This window comes from Oncorhynchus mykiss, chromosome 9 (assembly GCF_057628025.1).
Source record: "Oncorhynchus mykiss isolate SJ-2025 chromosome 9, ASM5762802v1, whole genome shotgun sequence".
NCBI lineage: Eukaryota > Metazoa > Chordata > Actinopteri > Salmoniformes > Salmonidae > Oncorhynchus > Oncorhynchus mykiss.
In genome coordinates, this window is record NC_143030.1 from 6,932,367 (window position 1) to 6,957,999 (window position 25,633).

General features: G+C 48.1%; 1 protein-coding gene across 6 annotated transcripts; it reads left to right on the forward strand.

The window, feature by feature from the left end:
- Positions 1–130: 130 nt before the first annotated feature.
- LOC149980733 (thyroglobulin-like) lies at positions 131–24,238 on the forward strand. 6 transcript variants are annotated; one of them, XM_090183371.1, is made up of 23 exons: positions 153–269; positions 1,952–1,988; positions 3,741–3,804; positions 4,466–4,597; positions 4,813–4,902; positions 10,336–10,467; positions 10,609–10,698; positions 11,045–11,179; positions 11,315–11,404; positions 12,782–12,913; positions 13,077–13,166; positions 14,659–14,790; positions 14,942–15,031; positions 16,947–17,078; positions 17,218–17,307; positions 17,655–17,789; positions 17,905–17,994; positions 20,702–20,833; positions 20,977–21,066; positions 21,448–21,582; positions 21,718–21,807; positions 23,419–23,550; positions 23,692–24,238. In XM_090183371.1, the coding sequence occupies exons 1-23, from the start codon at positions 223–225 to the stop codon at positions 23,781–23,783; spliced, it is 2,379 nt and encodes a 792-aa protein (XP_090039497.1). In that variant the 5' UTR covers positions 153–222; the 3' UTR covers positions 23,784–24,238. The 6 variants fall into 6 exon arrangements, with proteins under 6 accessions (XP_090039499.1, XP_090039500.1, XP_090039497.1 ...); XM_090183372.1 differs by having other exon boundaries at positions 175–269; positions 1,915–1,988; XM_090183373.1 differs by lacking the exon at positions 1,952–1,988 and having other exon boundaries at positions 131–269.
- The last annotated feature ends 1,395 nt before the right edge of the window (positions 24,239–25,633 follow it).

A 25,633-nucleotide genomic window follows, 5' to 3' on the forward strand; every position in this document is an offset into this window, starting at 1 on the left:
TAGGACAGGAGAAGTACTCCAGATATAACAAACTGACCCTAGCCCCCCGACACATAAACTACTGCAGCATAAATACTGGAGGCTGAGACAGGAGGGGTCAGGAGACACTAATGACCATCACCAGAGCTTGGAGAAGCCTAACATGGTCACGTGGCATTTGACTGTCTTCATTTCCTGTAACAGTCACCATAACAGTCCTACTCCTTCCTCCATTTCCCAGAAATGAACCGGTTCAGATACATTGTTCAACACATCACACCAACAATAACGTAAGTAAATCAACACTTTAACCTCTGGATTCTTTCATGTATTTATTTGTATGGGATGTGAATCCGTTCCTGTAGTACAGTAAAGACAACTGTCCGTCTTCTACATCTTACTTGCAACGCCTTTCATCTACAATTACAGACAACAACAAAATATACACATCAAGAATTAGCTGAAAAGTAGTAACATTTAGTGAATGAGTATGTACACACAGACCTTGGTGGAACAGTTGATAGCAGGTGATAGCAGTGCCTGGTGGAGCCTCAGTACCCTGGATCTTCTGTCCAGAACTGATCACACAACAACAGTAACCTTCCAGAAATAGACATGTTGTATGTACAATCAATACACATTGAACTGTCACATTCAACTGAATTGAGAATTTTGTGCGTCAGTGTTAATCTGTAGAGCCCCAACATTGCTCGGGGGTGTATTGTCCATTGTCGTCACACGTGGGGATGTAGGCTCTAATTGAGCCATTTAAAGTGGCATCTCTAGCATCCTCACATGGGGTCTTGGGTCGTATCATAGAATCTGGAAACAGGTAACATTCATTGTAATGTGGACATAACATTGCAGGACAATATACATTTCTGGACATACATTCTGGAATATTGGGTTACGTCCCATATGGGCCCTATTCAGAAGTAGTTTATACGGAATAGGGTTTCATTTAAGATGATACCGAGGTACTTCATGGATAAATATTGAAATGCCGCTGCTTGTTTAAAAGCCCTGTGCAGTCAAAATACAGTTTCTGTCTTTTGTATAAAAGCTGATGAAACTAAGACTGAAAGTGAGGGTAAATTGTATCAGTGTTATTTCCTGATAGTTGCTAGACAATCCAATCATACATCCAGTTGAATGATCAAACCATTCATATCAGAATACCTCAGTCCAGCATCTAGATATACATCTCTGGAACTAGAGGAGTGGCAGGTAGCCTGCGGTTAGAGAGTTGGGCCAGTAGTTCAAATCAGTGAGATGACAAGTTGATATATCCATCTATATGCAAGGCACAACCTTCATTTCTCCAGTGTCAATGTTGATAATGGCTGACCTCTCAGAAGGTGTCCCATGGAGAACGGGTTATGAATAAAAACACATTTCCAAATCACACCTGCATATTAATAACCTCTTAAAGCTAGGGGGCAGCATTTTCACTTTTGGATTAATAGCGTGCCCAATTTCAACTTCCTGCTACTCATGCCAAGAATATAAGATATGCATATTATTCATAGATTTGGATAGAAAACTCCCCGTTTCTAAAACTGTTTGAATTATGTCTGTGAGTATAACAGAACTTATGTAGCAGGCAAAACCCCAAGGACTAACTGTTCAGATTTTTTTTTTCCCCCATCTCTCTTCCCTATATTGTCTTTACTATTGGAAATTTAATAGAAATATAAGTGTGTGTGAAGTAGGTGTGTTATGTTTATTTAAGATGTTTATTTAAGATAACGTCAGAGTTGATGTCTGAGTGATTAGAGGGACAATAGAATGCTGAGTACCAGGCAGTTAGCAGGTGTGGTAGGCTACTAATGACCATCACCAGCATCAGAGCTTTGAGAAGCCTAACTACTACATGGTCACGTGGCATTTGACTGCCTTCATGTTCTGTAACTTCCGGTGGGTGTGGTAATACAGTCACCATAAAGGTCCTCGTCCTTCCTCCATTTCCCAGAATTGGACTGGTTCAGAAAAATCACACCAACAATAACGTAAGTAATTCAACACTTTAATCTCTGGATTCCTTCATGTATTTATTTGTACGGGATGTGAATCCCTTCCTGTAGTACAGTAAAGACAACTGTCCGTCTTCTACATCTTACTTCCAACGCCTTTCATCTACAATTAGGAAGAAATACACAGCAATAACTAGCTGCAAAGTAGTAACATTTAGTGAATGAGTATGTATATACACACCTTGGTGGAACAGGTGATAGCAGTGCCTGGTGGAGTCTCAGTACCCTGGATCTTCTGTCCAGAACGGTTCACACACCAACAGTAACCTACCAGAAAGAGACATGATTCATATACACATTGAATTGTCACATTCAACTGAATTGGAGGATTTAGTGTCTGCATGTGCGTCGGTGTTAACCTGTAGAGCCCCAACATTGCTCAGGGGTTTATTGTCCATTGTCGTCACACGTGGAGGATGTAGGCTCCAATTGAGCCATTTAAAGCGGCATCTCTAGCATCCTCACATGGGGTCTTTGGTCGTATCATAGCATCTGGACACAGGTAACATGCATTGTAATGTGGACATAACATTTCAGGACTATATACATTTCTGTACGCTGTTTGAGAGTTGGGCCAGTAGTTCAAATCAGAGCTTCCTGGCTAAATATTGAAGTTGTTTAAAAGCCCTGTGCAGTCAATTCTGGTTCTGTGTTTTGTAGAAGAGCTGATGAAACTAAGACAAAACGTGAGGGTAAATTGTATCAGTGTTATTTCCTGATAGTTGCTAGACAACCCAATCATACATCCAGTTGAATGATCAAACCATTCATATCAGAATACCTCAGTCCAGCATCTAGATATACATCTCTGGAACTAGAGGAGTGGCAGGTAGCCTGCGGTTAGAGAGTTGGGTCAGTAGCTCAAATCAGTGAGCTGACAAGTTGACATATCTGTCTATGTGCCCATCAGCAAGGCACAACCTTAATTTCTCCAGTGTCAAGGTTGATAATGGCGGACCTCTGAGAGGGTGTCCCATGGGGAACCGATAATGAATAGAAACGCATTTCCAAATCACACCTGCGTATTAATTATTAATATTAAAACTCAGTTCACTTCACAGGAATATGTATCCTTCCCAAATGGCTCCTCACTCCTTGTGTAGTGAACTACCGTTGATCAGGGCCAACAATGCACTACATAGGGAATGGGAAGCATTATAGATAGTCAGAGACTGCCCATTTACTGCAAAGGTAACTATTAGTCTACACTCTTAAATTCAGGGGTCACTCCACAAAAATGGCACAACTACATAGTGCACTACATTTGACAAGGGCACATAACATTTAGGTAACATTGGAGATGCAGATAGTCTATTAAATAATGATGCACTCTCACCATCTGCACTCTTCCAAGGGATTCACAGGGTGTGTCCCAGTACCATTTTTGTGAAGTGGCCCCCTGATTTTAAGAGCAGTAAATGAGTAGTCTCTGACGGTCTAAAATGCTTCCCATTCCCTATGTAGTGCATTCTAGGCCCTCGTCAATGGTGCCAGGCTAATCTATTGTATGTGGTTGAAGAAGTGATACCTGAGTTACATCAGAAGACTAGTAGCACCGTGTTGCCCATACTTCTTCTTGGGATCCTCAGGACTGGGTTTAGAAAATGCTGCTTTGGCTGTTATTTCAGTTTTGTACCTAATAGTGGGTTTCTTTAACCTCTCCTCTAGTACCCACAGCCATTCCAGATGCTTTAAAATGCTCAACTAATCTCTCTTTCTCTCTCACAGGAGACTATAACCATGGCGATATTGACCATCATTCTGCTTGTCAGCACGGCTTTTGCTCTAGGAGGTAAGCGTGACATACCTCACACTTACTCACCAACATCTTAATTAAACATAACACACCTAATTCACACATGTAGGTATTAATATGCAGGTGTGAATTGGAAATGCGTTTTTATTCATAACCCGTTCTCCATGGGACACTCTCTGAGAGGTCAGCCATTATCAACATTGACACTGGAGAAATGAAGGTTGTGCCTTGCTTAAGGGCACATACATGGATATATAAACTTGTCATCTCACTGATTTGAACTACTGGCCCAACTCTCTAACCGCAGGCTACCTGACACTCCTCTAGTTCCAGAGATGTATATCTAGATGCTGGACTGAGGTATTCTGATATGAATGGTTTGATCATTCAACTGGATGTATGATTGGATTGTCTAGCAACTATCAGGCAATAACACTGATACAATTTCCAGTCTTAGTTTCTTCAGCTCTTCTACTAAACTGGAATTTAACTCCACATGCGTTTGTAACAAGTAGCAGAATGAATATTTAGCAAGGAAGTACCTAGGCATCATCTGAAATGGAACCCTATTCCGTATAAACTACTTCTGAATAGGGCCCATATGGGACGCACCCCAAGATTCCAGAATGTATGTCCAGAAATGTATATTGTCCTGCAATGTTATGTCCACATTACAGATAATGTTACCTGTTTCCAGATACTATGATACGACCCAAGACCCCATGTGAGATTGCTAGAGATGCCGTGCCACATGACCTAGTTGGAGCCTACATCCCCACGTGTGACGCTGCTGGACGATACACCCCTAAGCAATGTTGGGGCTCTACAGGTTAAAACACACACACACACACACACACACACACACACACACACACACACACACACACACACACACACACACACACACACACACACACACACACACACACACACACACACACACTATAAATGCTCCAATTGAGTTGAACGTGACAATTCAATATGTTACAGTAAAATGTGTAAATATTATATATTTAACAGGTTATTAACATGTCTTTCTGGTAGGTTACTGTTGGTGTGTGACCAGTTCTGGACAGAAGATCCCGGGTACTGAGACTAAACCAGGCACTCCTAGAATCATCTGTTCCACCCAGAGTAAGTGAGGCCCTGTGGTCTCATCCAACACCATCACCACTTTAAACTCCAACACATCACTACTCTTGCTTCCTACCTTGGATCTCTTTATGCTTTCTTTACAAGATGCTCCACTGATTTCAGAATCATGATCTCTCTTCTTCCTGTGTCATTATCTCTCTTCTTCCTGTGTCATGATCTCTCTTCTTCCTGTGTCATTATCTCTCTTCTTCCTGTGTCATGATCTCTCTTCTTCTTGTGTCATTATATCTTCTTCCTGTGTCATTATCTCTCTTCTTTCTGTGTCATGATCTCTCTTCTTCCTGTGTTTTTCCACTTCCGACCATTCAGGTCATTAACCCTCATCCTCCCGCTACATACCATAAGAACTGACAGCTATATTGTTCTCAATCCTGCACAGCTGTTGCTTCACCAACTCATTCTTAATTTCCTGCATTTTTTCTGAACTACTCGCCGCCATTTCGTACCTCCAACTCTCCGTGCGGGGTTCCAGGGGGAGGGTTCTGACTGGACGGGTCCTTAAAAAGGAGAGGAGGGAGAATTTAACTCACAGGTAGGACAGAGAGAGAGAGACCCAGTGAAGACCTTTGAAGATCTCTGAAGGAGTGAAGCAACAACTGAAGATTTCAGAAATGTACATCTGAAATGGCTTCCTATTCTGTATAGGGCCCTTCTCCTGACCAGGGCCCTTCTCCTGACCAGGGCCCTTCTCCTGACCAGGGCACTTCTCCTGACCAGGGCCCTTCTCCTGATCAGGGCCCTTCTCCTGACCAGGGCCCTTCTCCTGACCAGGGCCCTTCTCCTGACCAGGGCACTTCTCCTGACCAGGGCACTTCTCCTGACCAGGGCCCTTCGGGGAACAGGGTCCCATATAGGCTGCAGTCTCCTGACCAGGGCCCTTCAGGGAACAGGGGCCCATATAGGATGCAGTCTCCTGACTAGGGCCCAAAGGGGAACAGGGGCCCATATAGGATGCTGTCTCCTGACCACGGCCCTTCAGGGAACAGGGGCCCATATAGGATGCTGTCTCCTGACCAGGGCCCTTCAGGGAACAGGGGCCCATATAGGATGCAGTCTCCTGATCAGGGCCCTTCGGGGAACAGGGGCCCATATAGGATGCTGTCTCCTGACCAGGGCCCTTCGGGGAACAGGGGCCCATATAGGATGCTGTCTCCTGATCAGGGTACTTCTCCTGACCAGGGCCCTTCTCCTGACCAGGGCTCTTCTCCTGACCAGGGCCCATAGGGGAACAGGGTCCCATGTAGGATGCAGTCTCCTGACCAGGGCCCAAAGGGGAACAGGGTCCCTTATAGGATGCAGTCTCCTGACCAGGGCCCTTCGGGGAACAGGGTCCCATGTAGGATGCAGTCTCCTGACCAGGGCCCTTCGGGGAACAGGGTCCCATATAGGATGCAGTCAGCTGACCAGGGCCCAAAGGGGAACAGGGTCCCCTATAGGATTCAGTCTCCTGACCAGGGCCCAAAGGGGAACAGGGTCCCATATAGGATGCAGTCTCCTGACCAGGGCCCAAAGGGGAACAGGGGCCCATATAGGATGCAGTCTCCTGACCAGGGCCCAAAGGGGAACAGGGGCCCATATAGGATGCTGTGTCCTGACCACGGCCCTTCAGGGAACAGGGGCCCATATAGGATGCTGTCTCCTGACCAGGGCCCAAAAGGGAACAGGGGCCCATATAGGATGCAGTCTCCTGATCAGGGCCCTTCGGGGAACAGGGGCCCATATAGGATGCTGTCTCCTGACCAGGGCCCTTCGGGGAACAGGGGCCCATATAGGATGCAGTCTCCTGACCAGGGCCCTTCGGGGAACAGGGGCCCATATAGGATGCAGTCTCCTGCCCAGGGCCAATAAGGGAATAGGGTCCCATATATGATGCAGTCTCCTGACCAGGGCCCTTCGGGGAACAGGGTCCCATATAGGATGCAGTCTCCTGACCAGGGCCCTTCGGGGAACAGGGTCCCATATAGGATGCAGTCTCCTGACCAGGGCCCAAAGGGGAACAGGGTCCAATATAGGATGCAGTCTCCTGACCAGGGCCCTTCGGGGAACAGGGGCCCATATAGGATGCAGTCTCCTGACCAGGGCCCTTCGGGGAACAGGGTCCCATATAGGATGCAGTCTCCTGACCAGGGCCCAAAGGGAACAGTGTCCCATATAGGAAGCAGTCTCCTGACCAGGGCCCTTCGGGGAACAGGGTCCCATATAGGATGCAGTCTCCTGACCAGGGCCCTTCGGGGAACAGGGTCCCATATAGGAAGCAGTCTCCTGACCAGGGCATTCGGGGAACAGTGTCCCATATAGGATGCAGTCTCCTGACCAGGGCCCTTCGGGGAACAGGGTCCCATATAGGATGCAGTCTCCTGACCAGGACCCTTCGGGGAACAGGGTCCCATATAGGATGCAGTCTCCTGACCAGGGCCCTTCGGGGAACAGGGTCCCTTATAGGATGCAGTCTCCTGACCAGGGCCCTTCGGGGGAACAGGGTCCCATATAGGATGCAGTCTCCTGACCAGGGCCCAAAGGGGAACAGGGTCCCAAAGGGGAACAGTGTCCCTTATAGGATGCAGTCTCCTGACCAGGGCCCTTCGGGGAACAGGGTCCCATATAGGATGCAGTCTCCTGACCAGGGCCCAAAGGGAACAGTGTCCCATATAGGAAGCAGTCTCCTGACCAGGGCCCTTCGGGGAAAAGGGTCCCTTATAGGATGCAGTCTCCTGACCAGGGCCCTTCGGGGGAACAGGGTCCCATATAGGATGCAGTCAGTCTCCTGACCTGGGCCCAAAGGGGAACAGTGTCCCATTATAGGATGCAGCCTCCTGACCAGGGCCCTTCGGGGAAAAGGGTCCCTTATAGGATGCAGTCCCCTGACCAGGGCCCAAAGGGGAACAGGGTCCCATATAGAACACAGTCCATGATTCCAGAATGTATATCCATCATTGTTATTTTATGTCCACATTACAATGTATGTTACCTGTGTGTCCAGATGATGCGATACGACCCAAGACCCCATGTGAGATTGATAGAGATGCAGTGCCACATGACCTAGTTGGAGCCTACATCCCCACGTGTGACGCTGCTGGACGATACACCCCTGAGCAATGTTGGGGCTCTACAGGTTAAAACACACACACACACACACACACACACATACACACACACACACACACACACACACACACACACACACACACACACACACACTATAAATGCTCCAATTGAGTTGAACGTGACAATTCAATATGTTACAGTAAAATGTGTAAATATTATATATTTAACAGGTTATTAACATGTCTTTCTGGTAGGTTACTGTTGGTGTGACCAGTTCTGGACAGAAGATCCCGGGTACTGAGACTCCACCAGGCACTCCTAGATTCAACTGTTCCACCCTGAGTAAGTGAGGCCCTGTGGTCTCATCCAACACCATCACCACTTTAAACTCCAACACATCACTACTCTTGCTTCCTACCTTGGATCTCTTTATGCTTTCTTTACAAGATGCTAAACTGATATCTGTAGCATGATCTCTCTTCCTCCTGTGTCATTATCTCTCTTCTTCCTGTGTCATTATCTCTCTTCTTCCTGTGTCATGATCTCTCTTCTTCCTGTGTCATTATCTCTCTTCTTCCTGTGTCATTATCTCTCTTCTTCCTGTGCCATTATCTCTTCTTCCTGTGTCATGATCTCTCTTCTTCCTGTGTCATTATCTCTCTTCTTCCTGTGCCATTATCTCTTCTTCCTGTGTCATGATCTCTCTTCTTCCTGTGTTTTTCCACTTCTGACCATTCAGGTCATTAACCCTCATCCTCCCGCTACATACCATAAGAACTGACAGCTATATTGTTGTCAATCCTGAACAGCTGTTGCTTCACCAACTCATTCTTAATTTCCTGAATTTTTTCTGAACTACTCACCGCCATTTCGTACCTCCAACTCTCCGTGCGGGGTTCCAGGGGGAGGGTTCTGACTGGACGGGTCCTTAAAAAGGAGAGGAGGGAGAATTTAACTCACAGGCAGGACAGAGAGAGACCCAGTGAAGAGCTTTGAAGATCTCTGAAGGAGTGAAGCAACAACTGAAGATTTCAGAAATGTACATCTGAAATGACTTCCTATTCCGTATAGGGCCCTTCTCCTGATCAGGGCCCTTCTCCTGATCAGGGCCCTTCTCCTGACCAGGGCACTTCTCCTGACCAGGGCCCTTCTCCTGATCAGGGCCCTTCTCCTGACCAGGGCCCTTCTCCTGACCAGGGCCCTTCAGGGAACAGGGTCCCATATAGGATGCAGTCTACTGACCAGGGCCCTTCAGGGAACAGGGTCCCATATAGGATGCAGTCTCCTGACCAGGGCCCTTCGGGGAACAGGGTCCCATATAGGATGCAGTCTCCTGACCAGGGCCCTTTGGGAACAGGGTCCCATATAGGATGCAGTCTCCTGATCAGGGCCCTTCAGGGAACAGGGTCCCATATAGGATGCAGTCTCCTGACCAGGGCCCTTCGGGGAACAGGGGCCCATATAGGATGCAGTCTCCTGACCAGGGCCCTTCGGGGAACAGGGTCCCATATAGGATGCAGTCGCTTGACCAGGGCCCTTCAGGGAACAGGGTCCCATATAGGATGCAGTCTCCTGACCAGGGCCAATAGGGGAACAGGGTCCCATATAGGATGCAGTCTCCTGACCAGGGCCCTTCGGGGAACATGGTCCCATATAGGATGCAGTCTCCTGACCAGGGCCCAAAGGGGAACAGGGTCCCATAGGGGATCAGGGTCCCATAGGGGAACAGGGTCCCATATAGGATGTAGTCTCCTGACCAGGGCCAATAGGGGAACAGGGTCCCATATAGGCATATAGGATGCAGTCTCCTGACCAGGGCCCTTCGGGGAACAGGGTCCCATATAGGCATATAGGATGCAGTCTCCTGACCAGGGCCCAAAAGGGAACAGGGTCCCATATAGGATGCAGTCTCGTGACCAGGGCCCTTCGGGGAACAGGGTCCCATATAGGATGCAGTCTCCTGACCAGGGCCCTTCGGGGAACAGGGTCCCATATAGGATGCAGTCTCCTGACCAGGGCCCAAAGGGGAACAGGGTCCCATAGGGGATTCAGTCTCCTGACCATTGCCAATAGGGGAACAGGGTCCCTTGTAGGATGCAGTCTCCTGACCAGGGCCCTTCGGGGAACAGGGTCCCTTATAGGATGCAGTCTCCTGACCAGGGCCCTTCAGGGAACAGGGTCCAGTATAGGATGCAGTCTCCTGACCAGGGCCCTTCGGGGAACAGGGTCCCATATAGGATGCAGTCTCCTGACCAGGGCCCTTCGGGGAACAGGGTCCCATATAGAACACAGTCCATGATTCCAGAATGTATATCCATCATTGTTATTTTATGTCCACATTACAATGTATGTTACCTGTGTGTCCAGATGATGCGATACGACCCAAGACCCCATGTGAGATTGCTAGAGATGCCGTGCCACATGGCATAGTTGGAGCCTACATCCCCACGTGTGACGCTGCTGGACAATACACCCCTGAGCAATGTTGGGGCTCTACAGGTTAAAAAACACACACACACACACACACACACACACACACTATAAATGCTCCAATTGAGTTGAACGTGACAATTCAATATGTTACAGTAAAATGTGTAAATATTATATATTTAACAGGTTATTAACATGTCTTTCTGGTAGGTTACTGTTGGTGTGTGACCAGTACTGGACAGAAGATCCCGGGTACTGAGTCTCCACCAGGCACTCCTCCAATCAGATGTTCCACCCAGAGTAAGTGAGGCCCTGTGGTCTCATCCAACACCATCACCCATAGGGCCCATAGGGGAACAGGGTCCCATAGGGGAACAGGCCCCATAGGGGAACAGGGCCCAATAGGGGAACAGGGGCCCAATAGGGGAACAGGGGCCCAGTAGGGGAACAGGGGCCCAATAGGGGAACAGGGGCCCCTAGGGGAACAGGGGCCCCTAGGAGAAAAGGGGCCCACAGGGGAACAGGGGCCCATAGGGGACTCAACCCAAGATTCCAGATCCAGCCAGAGCTTCCAGGATGTTTGTCCAGCAATGTATGTTCTACTATGTAATGTCATCGTTACAAATAATGTTATCTGTGTGTTTAGATGGTATGATACGACCCAAGACCCCCTGTGAGATTGATAGAGAAAATGCTTTGAAAAACGTCAGGCCTGGAGTCTACGTCCCCACGTGTGACAACAATGGACGATACACCCCTGAGCAATGTTGGAGCTCTACAGGTTAAAAAACGCACACACACACACACACACACACCATAAATGCTCCAATTCAGTTGAACGTGACAATTCAGTATGTTACAGTAAAATGTGTAAATATTATATATTTAACAGGTTATTAACATGTCTTTCTGGTAGGTTACTGTTGGTGTGTCGACAGTTCTGGACAGAAGATCCCGGGTACTGAGACGCCACCAGGCCCTGCTCCAATCATCTGTTCCACCCTGAGTAAGTGAGGCCCTGTGGTCTCATCCAACACCATCCCCACTTTAAACTCCAACACATCACTACTCTTGCTTCCTACCTTGGATCTCTTTATGCTTTCTTTACAAGATGCTAAACTGATTTCTGTATCATGATCTCTCTTCTTTCTGTATCATGATCTCTCTTCTTCCTGTGTCATGATCTCTCTTCTTCCTGTGTCAGTATCTCTCTTCTTTCTGTGTCATGATCTCTCTTCTTCCTGTGTTTTTCCACTTCCGACCATTCAGGTCATTAACCCTCATCCTCCCGCTACATACCATCAGAACTGACAGCTATATTGTTGTCAATCCTGAACAGCTGTTGCTTCACCAACTCATTCTTAATTTCCTGCATTTTTTCTGAACTACTCGCCGCCATTTCGTACCTCCAACTCTCCGTGCGGGGTTCCAGGGGGAGGGTTCTGACTGGACGGGTCCTTAAAAAGGAGAGGAGGGAGAATTTAACTCACAGGTAGGACAGAGAGAGAGAGACCCAGTGAAGACCTTTGAAGATCTCTGAAGGAGTGAAGCAACAACTGAAGATTTCAGAAATGTACATCTGAAATGGCTTCCTATTCTGTATAGGGCCCTTCTCCTGACCAGGGCCCTTCTCCTGACCAGGGCCCTTCTCCTGACCAGGGCCCTTCTCCTGACCAGGGCCCTTCTCCTGACCAGGGCACTTCTCCTGACCAGGGCACTTCTCCTGACCAGGGCCCTTCTCCTGAACAGGGTCCCATATAGGATGCAGTCTCCTGACAAGGGCCCATAGGGGAACAGGGCCCATATAGGGCACTCCTCCTGACCAGGGCCCATAGGGGAACAGGGCCCATATAGGGCACTCCTCCTGACCAGGGCCCTTCGGGGAACAGGGTCCCATATAGGGCACTCCTCCTGACCAGGGCCCTTCGGGGAACAGGGTCCCATATAGGGCACTGCTTCTGACCAGGGCCAATAAGGGAATAGGGTCCCATATAGGATGCAGTCTCCTGACCAGGGCCCAAAGGGGAACAGGGTCTCATAGGGGAACAGGGTTCCATATAGAATGCAGTCTCCTGACCAGGGCTCTTCGGGGAACAGGGTCCCTTATAGGATGCAGTCTCCTGACCAGGGCCCAAAGGGGAACAGGGTCCCATATAGAATGCAGTCTCCTGACCAGGGCACTTCAGGGAACAGGGTCCCATATAGGATGCAGTCTCCTGAACAGGGCCCTTCAGGGAACAGTGTCCCTTATAGGATGCAGTCTCCCGACCAGGGCCCAAAGGGGAACAGGGTCCCATATAGAACACAGTCCATGATTCCAGAATGTATATCCATCATTGTTATTTTATGTCCACATTACAATGTATGTTACCTGTGTGTCCAGATGATGCGATACGACCCAAGACCCCATGTGAGATTGCTAGAGATGCCGTGCCACATGGCATAGTTGGAGCCTACATCCCCACGTGTGACGCTGCTGGACGATACACCCCTGAGCAATGTTGGGGCTCTACAGGTTAAAACACACAGACACACACACACACACACACACACACACACACACACACACACACACACTATAAATGCTCCAATTGAGTTGAACGTGACAATTCAAGATGTTACAGTAAAATGTGTAAATATTATATATTTAACAGGTTATTAACATGTCTTTCTGGTAGGTTACTGTTGGTGTGTCGACAGTTCTGGACAGAAGATCCCGGGTACTGAGACTCCACCAGGCACTCCTCCAATCAGATGTTCCACCCAGAGTAAGTGAGGCCCTGTGGTCTCATCCAACACCATCCCCACTTTAAACTCCAACACATCACTACTCTTGCTTCCTACCTTGGACCTCTTTATGCTTTCATTACAAGATGCTAAACTGATTTCAGAATCATGATCTCTCTTCTTCCTGTCTTTCTGTCTCATGATCTCTCTTCTTCCTGTATCATGATCTCTCTTCTTCCTGTGTCAGTATCTTTCTTCTTTCTGTGTCATGATCTCTCTTCTTCCTGTGTTTTTCCACTTCCGACCATTCAGGTCCTTAACCCTCATCCTCCCGCTACATACCATAAGAACTGACAGCTATATTGTTCTCAATCCTGCACAGCTGTTGCTTCACCAACTCATTCTTAATTTCCTGCATTTTTTCTGAACTACTCGCCGCCATTTCGTACCTCCAACTCTCCGTGCGGGGTTCCAGGGGGAGGGTTCTGACTGGACGGGTCCTTAAAAAGGAGAGGAGGGAGAATTTAACTCACAGGCAGGAGAGAGAGAGAGAGACCCAGTAAAGACCTTTGAAGATCTCTGAAGGAGTGAAGCAACAACTGAAGATTTCAGAAATGTACATCTGAAATGACTTCCTATTCCGTATAGGGCCCTTCTCCTGACCAGGGCCCTTCTCTTGACCAGGGCCCTTCTCCTGACCAGGGCCCAAAGGGGAACAGGGTCCCATATAGGATGCTGTCTCCTGACCAGGGCCCTTCGGGGAACAGGGTCCCATATAGGATGCAGTCTCCTGACCAGGGCCCTTCGGGGAACAGGGTCCCATATAGGATGCTGTCTCCTGACCAGGGCCCTTCGGGGAACAGGGTCCCTTATAGGATGCAGTCTCCTGACCAGGGCCCTTCGGGGAACAGGGTCCCATATAGGATGCAGTCTCCTGACCAGGGCCAATAAGGGGAACAGGGTCCCATATAGGATGCAGTCTCCTGACCAGGGCCCTTCAGGGAACAGGGTCCCATATAGGATGCAGTCTCCTGACCAGGGCCTTCGGGGAACAGGGTCCAATAAAGGATGCTGTCTCCTGACCAGGGCCCTTCAGGGAACAGGGTCCAATAAAGGATGCTGTCTTCTGACCAGGGCCCAAAGGGGAACAGGGTCCCATATAGGATGCAGTCTCCTGACCAGGGCCCAAAGGGGAACAGGGTCCCATATAGGATGCAGTCTCCTGACCAGGGCCCAAAGGGGAACAGGGTCCCATATAGGATGCAGTCTCCTGACCAGGGCCCTTCAGGGAACAGGGTCCCATATAGGATGCAGTCTCCTGACCAGGGCCCATAGGGGAACAGGGTCCCATATAGGATGCAGTCTCCTGACCAGGGCCCAAAGGGGAACAGGGTCCCATATAGGATGCAGTCTCCTGACCAGGGCCCTTCGGGGAACAGGGTCCCATATAGAACACAGTCCATGATTCCAGAATGTATATCCATCATTGTTATTTTATGTCCACATTACAATGTATGTTACCTGTGTGTCCAGATGATGCGATACGACCCAAGACCCCATGTGAGATTGCTAGAGATGCCGTGCCACATGGCCCAATTGGAGGCTACATCCCCACGTGTGACGCCACTGGACAATACACCCCTGAGCAATGTTGGGGCTCTACAGGTTAAAACACACACACACACACACACACACACACACACACACATACACACACACATGCTCCAATTGAGTTGAACATGACAATTCAGTATGTTACAGTAAAATGTGTAAATATTATTTATATTAACAGGTTATTAACATGTCTTTCTGGTAGGTTACTGTTGGTGTGTGACCAGTTCTGGACAGAAGATCCCGGGTACTGAGACTAAACCAGGCACTCCTAGATTCAACTGTTCCACCCTGAGTAAGTGAGGCCCTGTGGTCTCATCCAACACCATCACCACTTTAAACTCCAACACATCACTACTCTTGCTTCCTACCTTGGATCTCTTTATGCTTTCTTTAAAAGATGCTAAACTGATTTCTGTATCATGATCTCTCTTCTTCCTGTGTCAATATCTCTCTTCTTTCTGTGTCATGATCTCTCTTCTTCCTGTGTCATGATCTCTCTTCTTTCTGTATCATGATCTCTTCTTCTTCTGCCATTCTCTCTTCTTCCTGTGCCATTATCTCTCTTCTTCCTGTGTCATTATCTCTCTTCTTTCTGTATTATGATCTCTCTTCTTCCTGTGTCATTAACTCTCTTCTTCCTGTGTCAATATCTTTCTCTTCCTGTGTCTTTCCACTTCCGACCATTCAGGTCATTAACCCTCGTCCTCCCGCTTCATACCATCAGATCTGACAGCCATATTGTTTTCATTCCAGCACATCTTTTTCTTCACCGACTCTTTCTTAATTTCCTGCATTTCGTCCTTCTTCTGGACAGGGCACAATAGGGGAACAGGGGCCCAATAGGGGAACAGGGGCCCAATAGGGGAACAGGGTCCCCTAGCAGAACAGGGGCCCATAGGGGAACAGGGGCCCATAGGGGAACAGGGGCCCAATAGGGGAACAGGGGCCCAATAGGGGAACAGGGTCCCCTAGGAGAACAGGGGCCCATAGGGGAACAGGGGCCCATAGGGGAACAGGGCCCATAGGAGAACAGGGGCCCATAGGGGACTCAACCCAATATTCCAGATTCAGCCAGAGCTTCCAGGATGTTTGTCTAGCAATGTATGTTCTACTATGTAATGCCATCGTTACAAAGAATGTTATCTGTGTGGGTCCCATAAAGGATGCAGTCTCCTGACCAGGGCCCTTAGGGGAACAGGGTCCCATATAGGATGCAGTCTCCTGACCAGGGCCCTTCGGGGAACAGGGTCCCATATAGGATGCAGTCTCCTGACCAGGGCCCTTTGGGAACAGGGTCCCATATAGGATGCAGTCTCCTGATCAGGGCCCTTCAGGGAACAGGGTCCCATATAGGATGCAGTCTCCTGACCAGGGCCCTTCGGGGAACAGGGGCCCATATAGGATGCAGTCTCCTGACCAGGGCCCTTCGGGGAACAGGGTCCCATATAGGATGCAGTCGCTTGACCAGGGCCCTTCAGGGAACAGGGTCCCATATAGGATGCAGTCTCCTGACCAGGGCCAATAGGGGAACAGGGTCCCATATATGATGCAGTCTCCTGACCAGGGCCCTTCGGGGAACATGGTCCCATATAGGATGCAGTCTCCTGACCAGGGCCCAAAGGGGAACAGGGTCCCATAGGGGATCAGGGTCCCATAGGGGAACAGGGTCCCATATAGGATGTAGTCTCCTGACCAGGGCCAATAGGGGAACAGGGTCCCATATAGGCATATAGGATGCAGTCTCCTGACCAGGGCCCTTCGGGGAACAGGGTCCCATATAGGCATATAGGGTGCAGTCTCCTGACCAGGGCCCAAAAGGGAACAGGGTCCCATATAGGATGCAGTCTCGTGACCAGGGCCCTTCGGGGAACAGGGTCCCATAGAGGATGCAGTCTCCTGACCAGGGCCCTTCGGGGAACAGGGTCCCTTATAGGATGCAGTCTCCTGACCAGGGCCCTTCAGGGAACAGGGTCCAGTATAGGATGCAGTCTCCTGACCAGGGCCCTTCGGGGAACAGGGTCCCATATAGGATGCAGTCTCCTGACCAGGGCCCAAAGGGGAACAGGGTCCCATATAGGATGCAGTCTCCTGACCAGGGCCCTTCGGGGAACAGGGTCCCATATAGAACACAGTCCATGATTCCAGAATGTATATCCATCATTGTTATTTTATGTCCACATTACAATGTATGTTACCTGTGTGTCCAGATGATGCGATACGACCCAAGACCCCATGTGAGATTGCTAGAGATGCCGTGCCACATGGCATAGTTGGAGCCTACATCCCCACGTGTGACGCTGCTGGACAATACACCCCTGAGCAATGTTGGGGCTCTACAGGTTAAAAAACACACACACACACACACACACACACACTATAAATGCTCCAATTGAGTGGAACATGACAATTCAAGATGTTACAGTAAAATGTGTAAATATTATTTATATTTAACAGGTTATTAACATGTCTTTCTGGTAGGTTACTGTTGGTGTGTGACCAGTACTGGACAGAAGATCCCGGGTACTGAGTCTCCACCAGGCACTCCTCCAATCAGATGTTCCACCCAGAGTAAGTGAGGCCCTGTGGTCTCATCCAACACCATCACCCATAGGGCCCATAGGGGAACAGGGCCCATAGGGGAACAGGGCCCATAGGGGAACAGGGGCCCAGTAGGGGAACAGGGGCCCAGTAGGGGAATAGGGGCCCAGTAGGGGAACAGGGGCCCAGTAGGGGAACAGGGGCCCAATAGGGGAACAGGGGCCCCTAGGGGAACAGGGGCCCACAGGGGAACAGGGGCCCATAGGGGACTCAACCCAAGATTCCAGATCCAGCCAGAGCTTCCAGGATGCTTGTCCAGCAATGTATGTTCTACTATGTAATGTCATCGTTACAAATAATGTTATCTGTGTGTTTAGATGGTATGATACGACCCAAGACACCCTGTGAGATTGATAGAGAAAATGCTTTGAAAAACGTCAGGCCTGGAGTCTACGTCCCCACGTGTGACAACGATGGACAATACACCCCTGAGCAATGTTCAGGCTCTACAGGTTACCACACACACCATAAATGCTCCAATTCAGTTTAACTTGACAATTCAATGTGTTACAGTAAAATGTGTAAATATTATATATTTAACAGGTTATTAACATGTCTTTCTGGTAGGTTACTGTTGGTGTGTGACCAGTTCTGGACAGAAGATCCCGGGTACTGAGACTAAACCAGGCACTCCTAGATTCAACTGTTCCACCCTGAGTAAGTGAGGCCCTGTGGTCTCATCCAACACCATCACCACTTTAAACTCCAACACATCACTACTCTTGCTTCCTACCTTGGATCTCTTTATGCTTTCTTTAAAAGATGCTAAACTGATTTCTGTATCATGATCTCTCTTCTTCCTGTGTCAATATCTCTCTTCTTTCTGTGTCATGATCTCTCTTCTTCCTGTGTTTTTCCACTTCCGACCATTCAGGTCATTAACCCTCATCCTCCCGCTACATACCATAAGAACTGACAGCTATATTGTTCTCAATCCTGAACAGCTGTTGCTTCACCAACTCATTCTTAATTTCCTGAATTTTTCATTTCGTACCTCCAACTCTCCGGGCGGGGTTCCAGGGGGAGGGTTCTGACTGGACGGGTCCTTAAAACCTCTTACTTCTACCCCTTCCTTTTTCGAAAATTCTGTTAAAAATCGCGCAACTTTTCAGCGTCCTGCTACTCATGCCAGGAATATAGTATATGCATATGATTAGTATGTGTGGATAGAAAACACTCTGAAGTTTATAAAACTGGTTAAATCACGGCTGTGACTATAACAGATCGTGTGTTTCATTGAAAAACGCAAGAAAAACTGCTCTCTGAAAGCTAAAAAAATTTTCCATAAGTCACTTCCACCAGTTATTAAAAGAGAACAGAATTTAATGGCGACCTGCCTGCAATTCATACAAATTCCGCACGATGGCGCCATTGTCCTAATTTTCAATTGAATTAATTGTTGGAAAATCCTTCTATCTGACCTCCATTTTCCCAGTCTTCACCCGGATGCAGTTGAGGGAGATATCAGATGGCATTGTTTTTGCAAGTGAAGACCTATTGAAAAGACATCGCCCTGTAATCATTTTGATAGATTATAAACGTTTACTAATACCTAAAGTTGGATTACAAAAGGATTTCGAAGTGTTTTGTGAAAGTTTATCGTCTACTTTTTTAATTTTAAAAAATTACGCAGCGTTTAAAAACGATGATTTTTTCTGAATGACACAGATCCCATACTAAGCTATTTTGGGTATATATGGACCGATTTAAACGAAAAAAAGACCCAATAGTGATGTTTATGGGGCATATAGGAGTGCCAAGAAAGAAGCTTGTCAAAGGTAATGAATGTTTTATATTTTATTTCTGCGTTTTGGGTAGCGCCGGCTACCGCAAAATCTGTTGTTTACGTGTCGAGCTGGCATTTTGGGGGGTGCATGCTATCAGATAATAGCTTCTCATGCTTTCGCCGAAAAGCATTTTAAAAATCTGACTTGCTGGCTAGGTTCACAACGAGTGTAGCTTTAATTCAATACCCTGCTTGTGAATTTTGATCAAAGATTGAGTTGTAACGAGTACATTTAGCATTTAGCGTAGCGCATTTGAATTTCCAGGGGCATACTTGAGACGTCTGCGTCTCAAGTATGGTCAAGAAGTTAAAAAGGAGAGGAGGGAGAATTTAACTCACAGGCAGGACAGAGAGAGACCCAGTGAAGAGCTTTGAAGATCTCTGAAGGAGTGAAGCAACAACTGAAGATTTCATAAATGTACATCTGAAATGACTTCCTATTCCGTATAGGGCCCTTCTCCTGATCAGGGCCCTTCTCCTGACCAGGGCCCTTCTCCTGATCAGGGCCCTTCAGGGAACAGGGTCCCATATAGGATGCAGTCTCCTGACCAGGGCCCTTCGGGGAACAGGGTCCCATATAGGATGCAGTCTCCTGACCAGGGCCCTTTGGGAACAGGGTCCCATATAGGATGCAGTCTCCTGATCAGGGCCCTTCAGGGAACAGGGTCCCATATAGGATGCAGTCTCCTGACCAGGGCCCTTCGGGGAACAGGGGCCCATATAGGATGTAGTCTCCTGACCAGGGCCCTTCGGGGAACAGGGTCCCATATAGGATGCAGTCGCTTGACCAGGGCCCTTCAGGGAACAGGGTCCCATATAGGATGCAGTCTCCTGACCAGGGCCCAAAGGGGAACAGGGTCCCATAGGGGATCAGGGTCCCATAGGGGAACAGGGTCCCATATAGGATGTAGTCTCCTGACCAGGGCCAATAGGGGAACAGGGTCCCATATAGGCATATAGGATGCAGTCTCCTGACCAGGGCCCTTCGGGGAACAGGGTCCCATATAGGCATATAGGATGCAGTCTCCTGACCAGGGCCCTTCGGGGAACAGGGTCCCATATAGGATGCAGTCTCGTGACCAGGGCCCTTCGGGGAACAGGGTCCCATATAGGATGCAGTCTCCTGACCAGGGCCCTTCGGGGAACAGGGTCCCATATAGGATGCAGTCTCCTGACCAGGGCCCAAAGGGGAACAGGGTCCCATAGGGGATTCAGTCTCCTGACCATTGCCAATAGGGGAACAGGGTCCCTTATAGGATGCAGTCTCCTGACCAGGGCCCTTCGGGGAACAGGGTCCCTTATAGGATGCTGTCTCCTGACCAGGGCCCTTCAGGGAACAGGGTCCAGTATAGGATGCAGTCTCCTGACCAGGGCCCTTCGGGGAACAGGGTCCCATATAGGATGCAGTCTCCTGACCAGGGCCCAAAGGGGAACAGGGTCCCATATAGGATGCAGTCTCCTGACCAGGGCCCTTCGGGGAACAGGGTCCCATATAGAACACAGTCCATGATTCCAGAATGTATATCCATCATTGTTATTTTATGTCCACATTACAATGTATGTTACCTGTGTGTCCAGATGATGCGATACGACCCAAGACCCCATGTGAGATTGCTAGAGATGCCGTGCCACATGGCATAGTTGGAGCCTACATCCCCACGTGTGACGCTGCTGGACAATACACCCCTGAGCAATGTTGGGGCTCTACAGGTTAAAAAACACACACACACACACACACACACACACACACACTAGAAATGCTCCAATTGAGTTGAACGTGACAATTCAATATGTTACAGTAAAATGTGTAAATATTATATATTTAACAGGTTATTAACATGTCTTTCTGGTAGGTTACTGTTGGTGTGTGACCAGTTCTGGACAGAAGATCCCGGGTACTGAGTCTCCACCAGGCACTCCTCCAATCAGATGTTCCACCCAGAGTAAGTGAGGCCCTGTGGTCTCATCCAACACCATCACCCATAGGGCCCATAGGGGAACAGGGTCCCATAGGGGAACAGGGCCCATAGGGGAACAGGGCCCATAGGGGAACAGGGCCCCATAGGGGAACAGGGCCCAATAGGGGAACAGGGGCCCAATAGGGGAACAGGGGCCCAGTAGGGGAACAGGGGCCCAATAGGGGAACAGGGGCCCCTAGGGGAACAGGGGCCCCTAGGAGAAAAGGGGCCCACAGGGGAACAGGGGCCCATAGGGGACTCAACCCAAGATTCCAGATCCAGCCAGAGCTTCCAGGATGTTTGTCCAGCAATGTATGTTCTACTATGTAATGTCATCGTTACAAATAATGTTATCTGTGTGTTTAGATGGTATGATACGACCCAAGACCCCCTGTGAGATTGATAGAGAAAATGCTTTGAAAAACGTCAGGCCTGGAGTCTACGTCCCCACGTGTGACAACACTGGACGATACACCCCTGAGCAATGTTGGAGCTCTACAGGTTAAAAAACGCACACACACACACACACACACACCATAAATGCTCCAATTCAGTTGAACGTGACAATTCAGTATGTTACAGTAAAATGTGTAAATATTATATATTTAACAGGTTATTAACATGTCTTTCTGGTAGGTTACTGTTGGTGTGTGACCAGTTCTGGACAGAAGATCCCGGGTACTGAGACTCCACCAGTCACTCCTAGAATCATCTGTTCCACCCAGAGTAAGTGAGGCCCTGTGGTCTCATCCAACACCATCACCACTTTAAACTCCAACACATCACTACTCTTGCTTCCTACCTTGGATCTCTTTATGCTTTCTTTACAAGATGCTAAACTGATTTCTGTATCATGATCTCTCTTCTTCCTGTGTAATGATCTCTCTTCTTCCTGTGTCATTATCTCTCTTCTTCCTGTGTCATTATCTCTCTTCTTCCTGTGTCATTATCTCTCTTCTTCCTGTGTCATTATCTCTTCTTCCTGTGTCATTATCTCTCTTCTTTCTGTGTCATGATCTCTCTTCTTCCTGTGTCATTATCTCTCTTCTTCCTGTGTCAAGATCTCTCTTCTTCCTGTGTCATTATCTCTCTTCTTTCTGTGTCATGATCTCTCTTCTTCCTGTGTCAGTATCTCTCTTCTTTCTGTGTCATGATCTCTCTTCTTCCTGTGTTTTTCCACTTCCGACCATTCAGGTCATTAACCCTCATCCTCCCGCTACATACCATAAGAACTGACAGCTATATTGTTCTCAATCCTGAACAGCTGTTGCTTCACCAACTCATTCTTAATTTCCTGAATTTTTTCTGAACTACTCGCCGCCATTTCGTACCTCCAACTCTCCGTGCGGGGTTCCAGGGGGAGGGTTCTGACTGGACGGGTCCTTAAAAAGGAGAGGAGGGAGAATTTAACTCACAGGCAGGAGAGAGAGAGAGAGACCCAGTGAAGACCTTTGAAGATCTCTGAAGGAGTGAAGCAACAACTGAAGATTTCAGAAATGTACATCTGAAATGACTTCCTATTCCGTATAGGGCCCTTCTCCTGATCAGGGCCCTTCTCCTGACCAGGGCCCTTCTCCTGACCAGGGCCCTTCTCCTGACCAGGGCCCTTCGGGGAACAGGGTCCCTTATAGGATGCAGTCTCCTGACCAGGGCCAATAGGGGAACAGTGTCCCATATAGGATGCAGTCTCCTGACAAGGGCCCATAGGGGAACAGGGTCCCATATAGGATGCAGTCTCCTGACCAGGGCCCAAAGGGGAACAGGGTCCAATATAGGATGAAGTCTCCTGACCAGGGCCAATAGGGGAACAGTGTCCCATATAGGATGCAGTCTCCTGACCAGGGCCCAAAAGGGAACAGGGTCCCATTTAGGATGCAGTCTCCTGACCAGGGCCCAAAGGGGAACAGGGTCCCATATAGGATGCAGTCTCCTGACCAGGGCCCAAAGGGGAACAGGGTCCCATATAGGATGCAGTCTCCTGACCAGGGCCCTTCGGGGAACAGGGTCCCATATAGGATGCAGTCTCGTGACCAGGGCCCAAATGGGAACAGGGTCCCATATAGGATGCAGTCTCCTGACCAGGGCCCAAAGGGGAACAGGGTCCCATATAGGATGCAGTCTCCTGACCAGGGCCCTTCGGGGAACAGGGTCCCATATAGGATGCAGTCTCCTGACCAGGGCCCAAAGGGGAACAGGGTCCCATATAGGATGCAGTCTCCTGACCAGGGCCCAAAGGGGAACAGGGTCCCATATAGGATGCAGTCCATGATTCCAGAATGTATATCCATCATTGTTATGTTATGTCCACATTACAATGTATGTTACCTGTGTGTCCAGATGATGTGATTCGACCCATGACCCCATGTGAGATTGCTAGAGATGCCGTGCCACATGACCTAGTTGGAGCCTACATCCCAACGTGTGACGCCAATGGACCATACACCCCTGAGCAATGTTGGGGCTCTACAGGTTAAAACACACACACACACACACACACACACACACACACTATAAATGCTCCAATTGAGTTGAACGTGACAATTCAATATGTTACAGTAAAATGTGTAAATATTATATATTTAACAGGTTATTAACATGTCTTTCTGGTAGGTTACTGTTGGTGTGTGACCAGTTCTGGACAGAAGATCCCGGGTACTGAGACTCCACCAGGCACTGCTATCAACTGTTCCACCAAGGTGTAAATGAGGCCCTGTGGTCTCATCCAACACCATCCCCACTTTAAACTCCAACACATCACTACTCTTGCTTCCTACCTTGGACCTCTTTATGCTTTCTTTACAAGATGCTAAACTGATTTCTGTATCATGATCTCTCTTCTTCCTGTCTTTCTGTATCACGATCTCTCTTCTTCCTGTGTCCCTCTGTCATGACATCTCTTCATCTCTTCTAATTTAATTATAATTATGGCGGCTTTGGTCCTCCAAAGAGATCGACATGTCACTCCAATATATACAGGAGTTCAGCAGAGTCCACAATCAGAACCATGCTACTCTGAGTCTGAAGAATTGTTCCAGACCACAGAGGGATGAAAGACCCCTTGACTGAGTCTACATCGTCACATTTCACTAAATCATTCCATTGTTTGCTTCATGCATTATATCATCCTGTAAAATAAAGGACATGCTCTTCATCTTTACATGAGTAAATGTTGTATTAGAACTTGTAGGATGAAAGATGATTCGTATTCCCTGGTTTTGTTACATGTTGATGCCATCTGATCTTTCAGGGACAGACTGATCTATTAGTGGTTAGGGTACTTCACATTTATACCAATATTTGGAGGCAGGGAGGAAACTTGCCTGAACATGGTCAGTACAGTATTAGCTAGAATGTGTGGGTGATTCACATCATTGCCCTCTGTGAACAGGACATCCAAGAAGTTAAATTAATAACTTTAGTGGGGTAAGTAAATGTTCAGCCTATAATTTGCTAACTAGATCATTTTATAACTAAAACACACCACATGACAAAGTATGTGGTCACCTGCTCGTTAAACATCTCATTCCAAAATCATGGAGTTGGTCCCCCCTTTTGTTATAACTACCTCAAGTCTTCTGGGAAGGCCTTGCACTAGATGTCAGAACATTGCTGTGGGGGACGTGCTTCCATTCAGCCACAACAGCATTAATGAGGTCGGGCACTGATTTTAGGCGATTAGGCCTGAATCGTAGTTGGCGTTCCGATTCATCCCAAAATAATTTGATGGGGTTGAGGTCAGGGCTCTGTGCAGGCCAGTCAAGTTCTTCCACACCAATCTCAAAAAACAATTTATGTATAAACCTGCACGGGGGGATTGTCATGCTGAAACAGGAAAGGGCCTTCCACAAACTCAAAGTTGGAAGCACAGAATCGTCTACAATGTCATTGTATGCAGTAGCGTTAAGATTTGCCTTCACTGGAATTAAGGGGCCCGAACCATGAACAACGGCACCAGACCATTATTCCTCCTCCACCAAACTTTATTTGGCACTATGCATTCGGGCAGGTCGCATTTCTCCAAACAGATGTCAAAGAAAAGCTCTCACGCACACACACACACAGCAAGGATGGAGTGACACAGTGCGGTGCTTTAAAGACACACAGAGCCGGCAATGGCATTACCATAATCTCTAGGCTGTGCCGAGTTCAACGAGATGCCCTGCTAGACCGTAGCTCGCTCGGAAAATGTGGATTATCAGCACCAATTAAGGTCGCGGCTCGGGCTCCAAATTACCTATTGAGCTGAAACTTGGGATTTGAGGTCGCCTCAGCTAGGCCTACACATAATGTCAGTTACAGTTTTGGAAACTTTAGAGTGTTTTCTAACCTAAACTGTCAATTATATGCATAATTATATGCATATTCTAGCATCTTGTCCTGACAAAATATCCTGTTTACTACGGAAACGTTATTTTTCCAAAAATGAAAATACTGCCCCCTAGTCACAAAAGGTTAAACCATAATAAAGCATATAACACGTAGTTACTATCTTTCTGCGGGTCCAGTTCTGACATTATGTGTAGGCCTAGCTGAGGCGACCTCAAATCCCAAG

Excerpts from the sequence above, each read along its gene's own strand:
- LOC149980733 (XM_090183371.1), top strand. The coding sequence starts at position 223 with ATGAACCGGTTCAGATACATTGTTCAACACATCACACCAACAATAAC. Across the intron at positions 3,805-4,465 it reads CACGGCTTTTGCTCTAGGAG|ATACTATGATACGACCCAAG; the intron begins GTAAGCGTGACA and ends ACCTGTTTCCAG. Across the intron at positions 10,468-10,608 it reads GCAATGTTGGGGCTCTACAG|GTTACTGTTGGTGTGTGACC; the intron begins GTTAAAAAACAC and ends TCTTTCTGGTAG.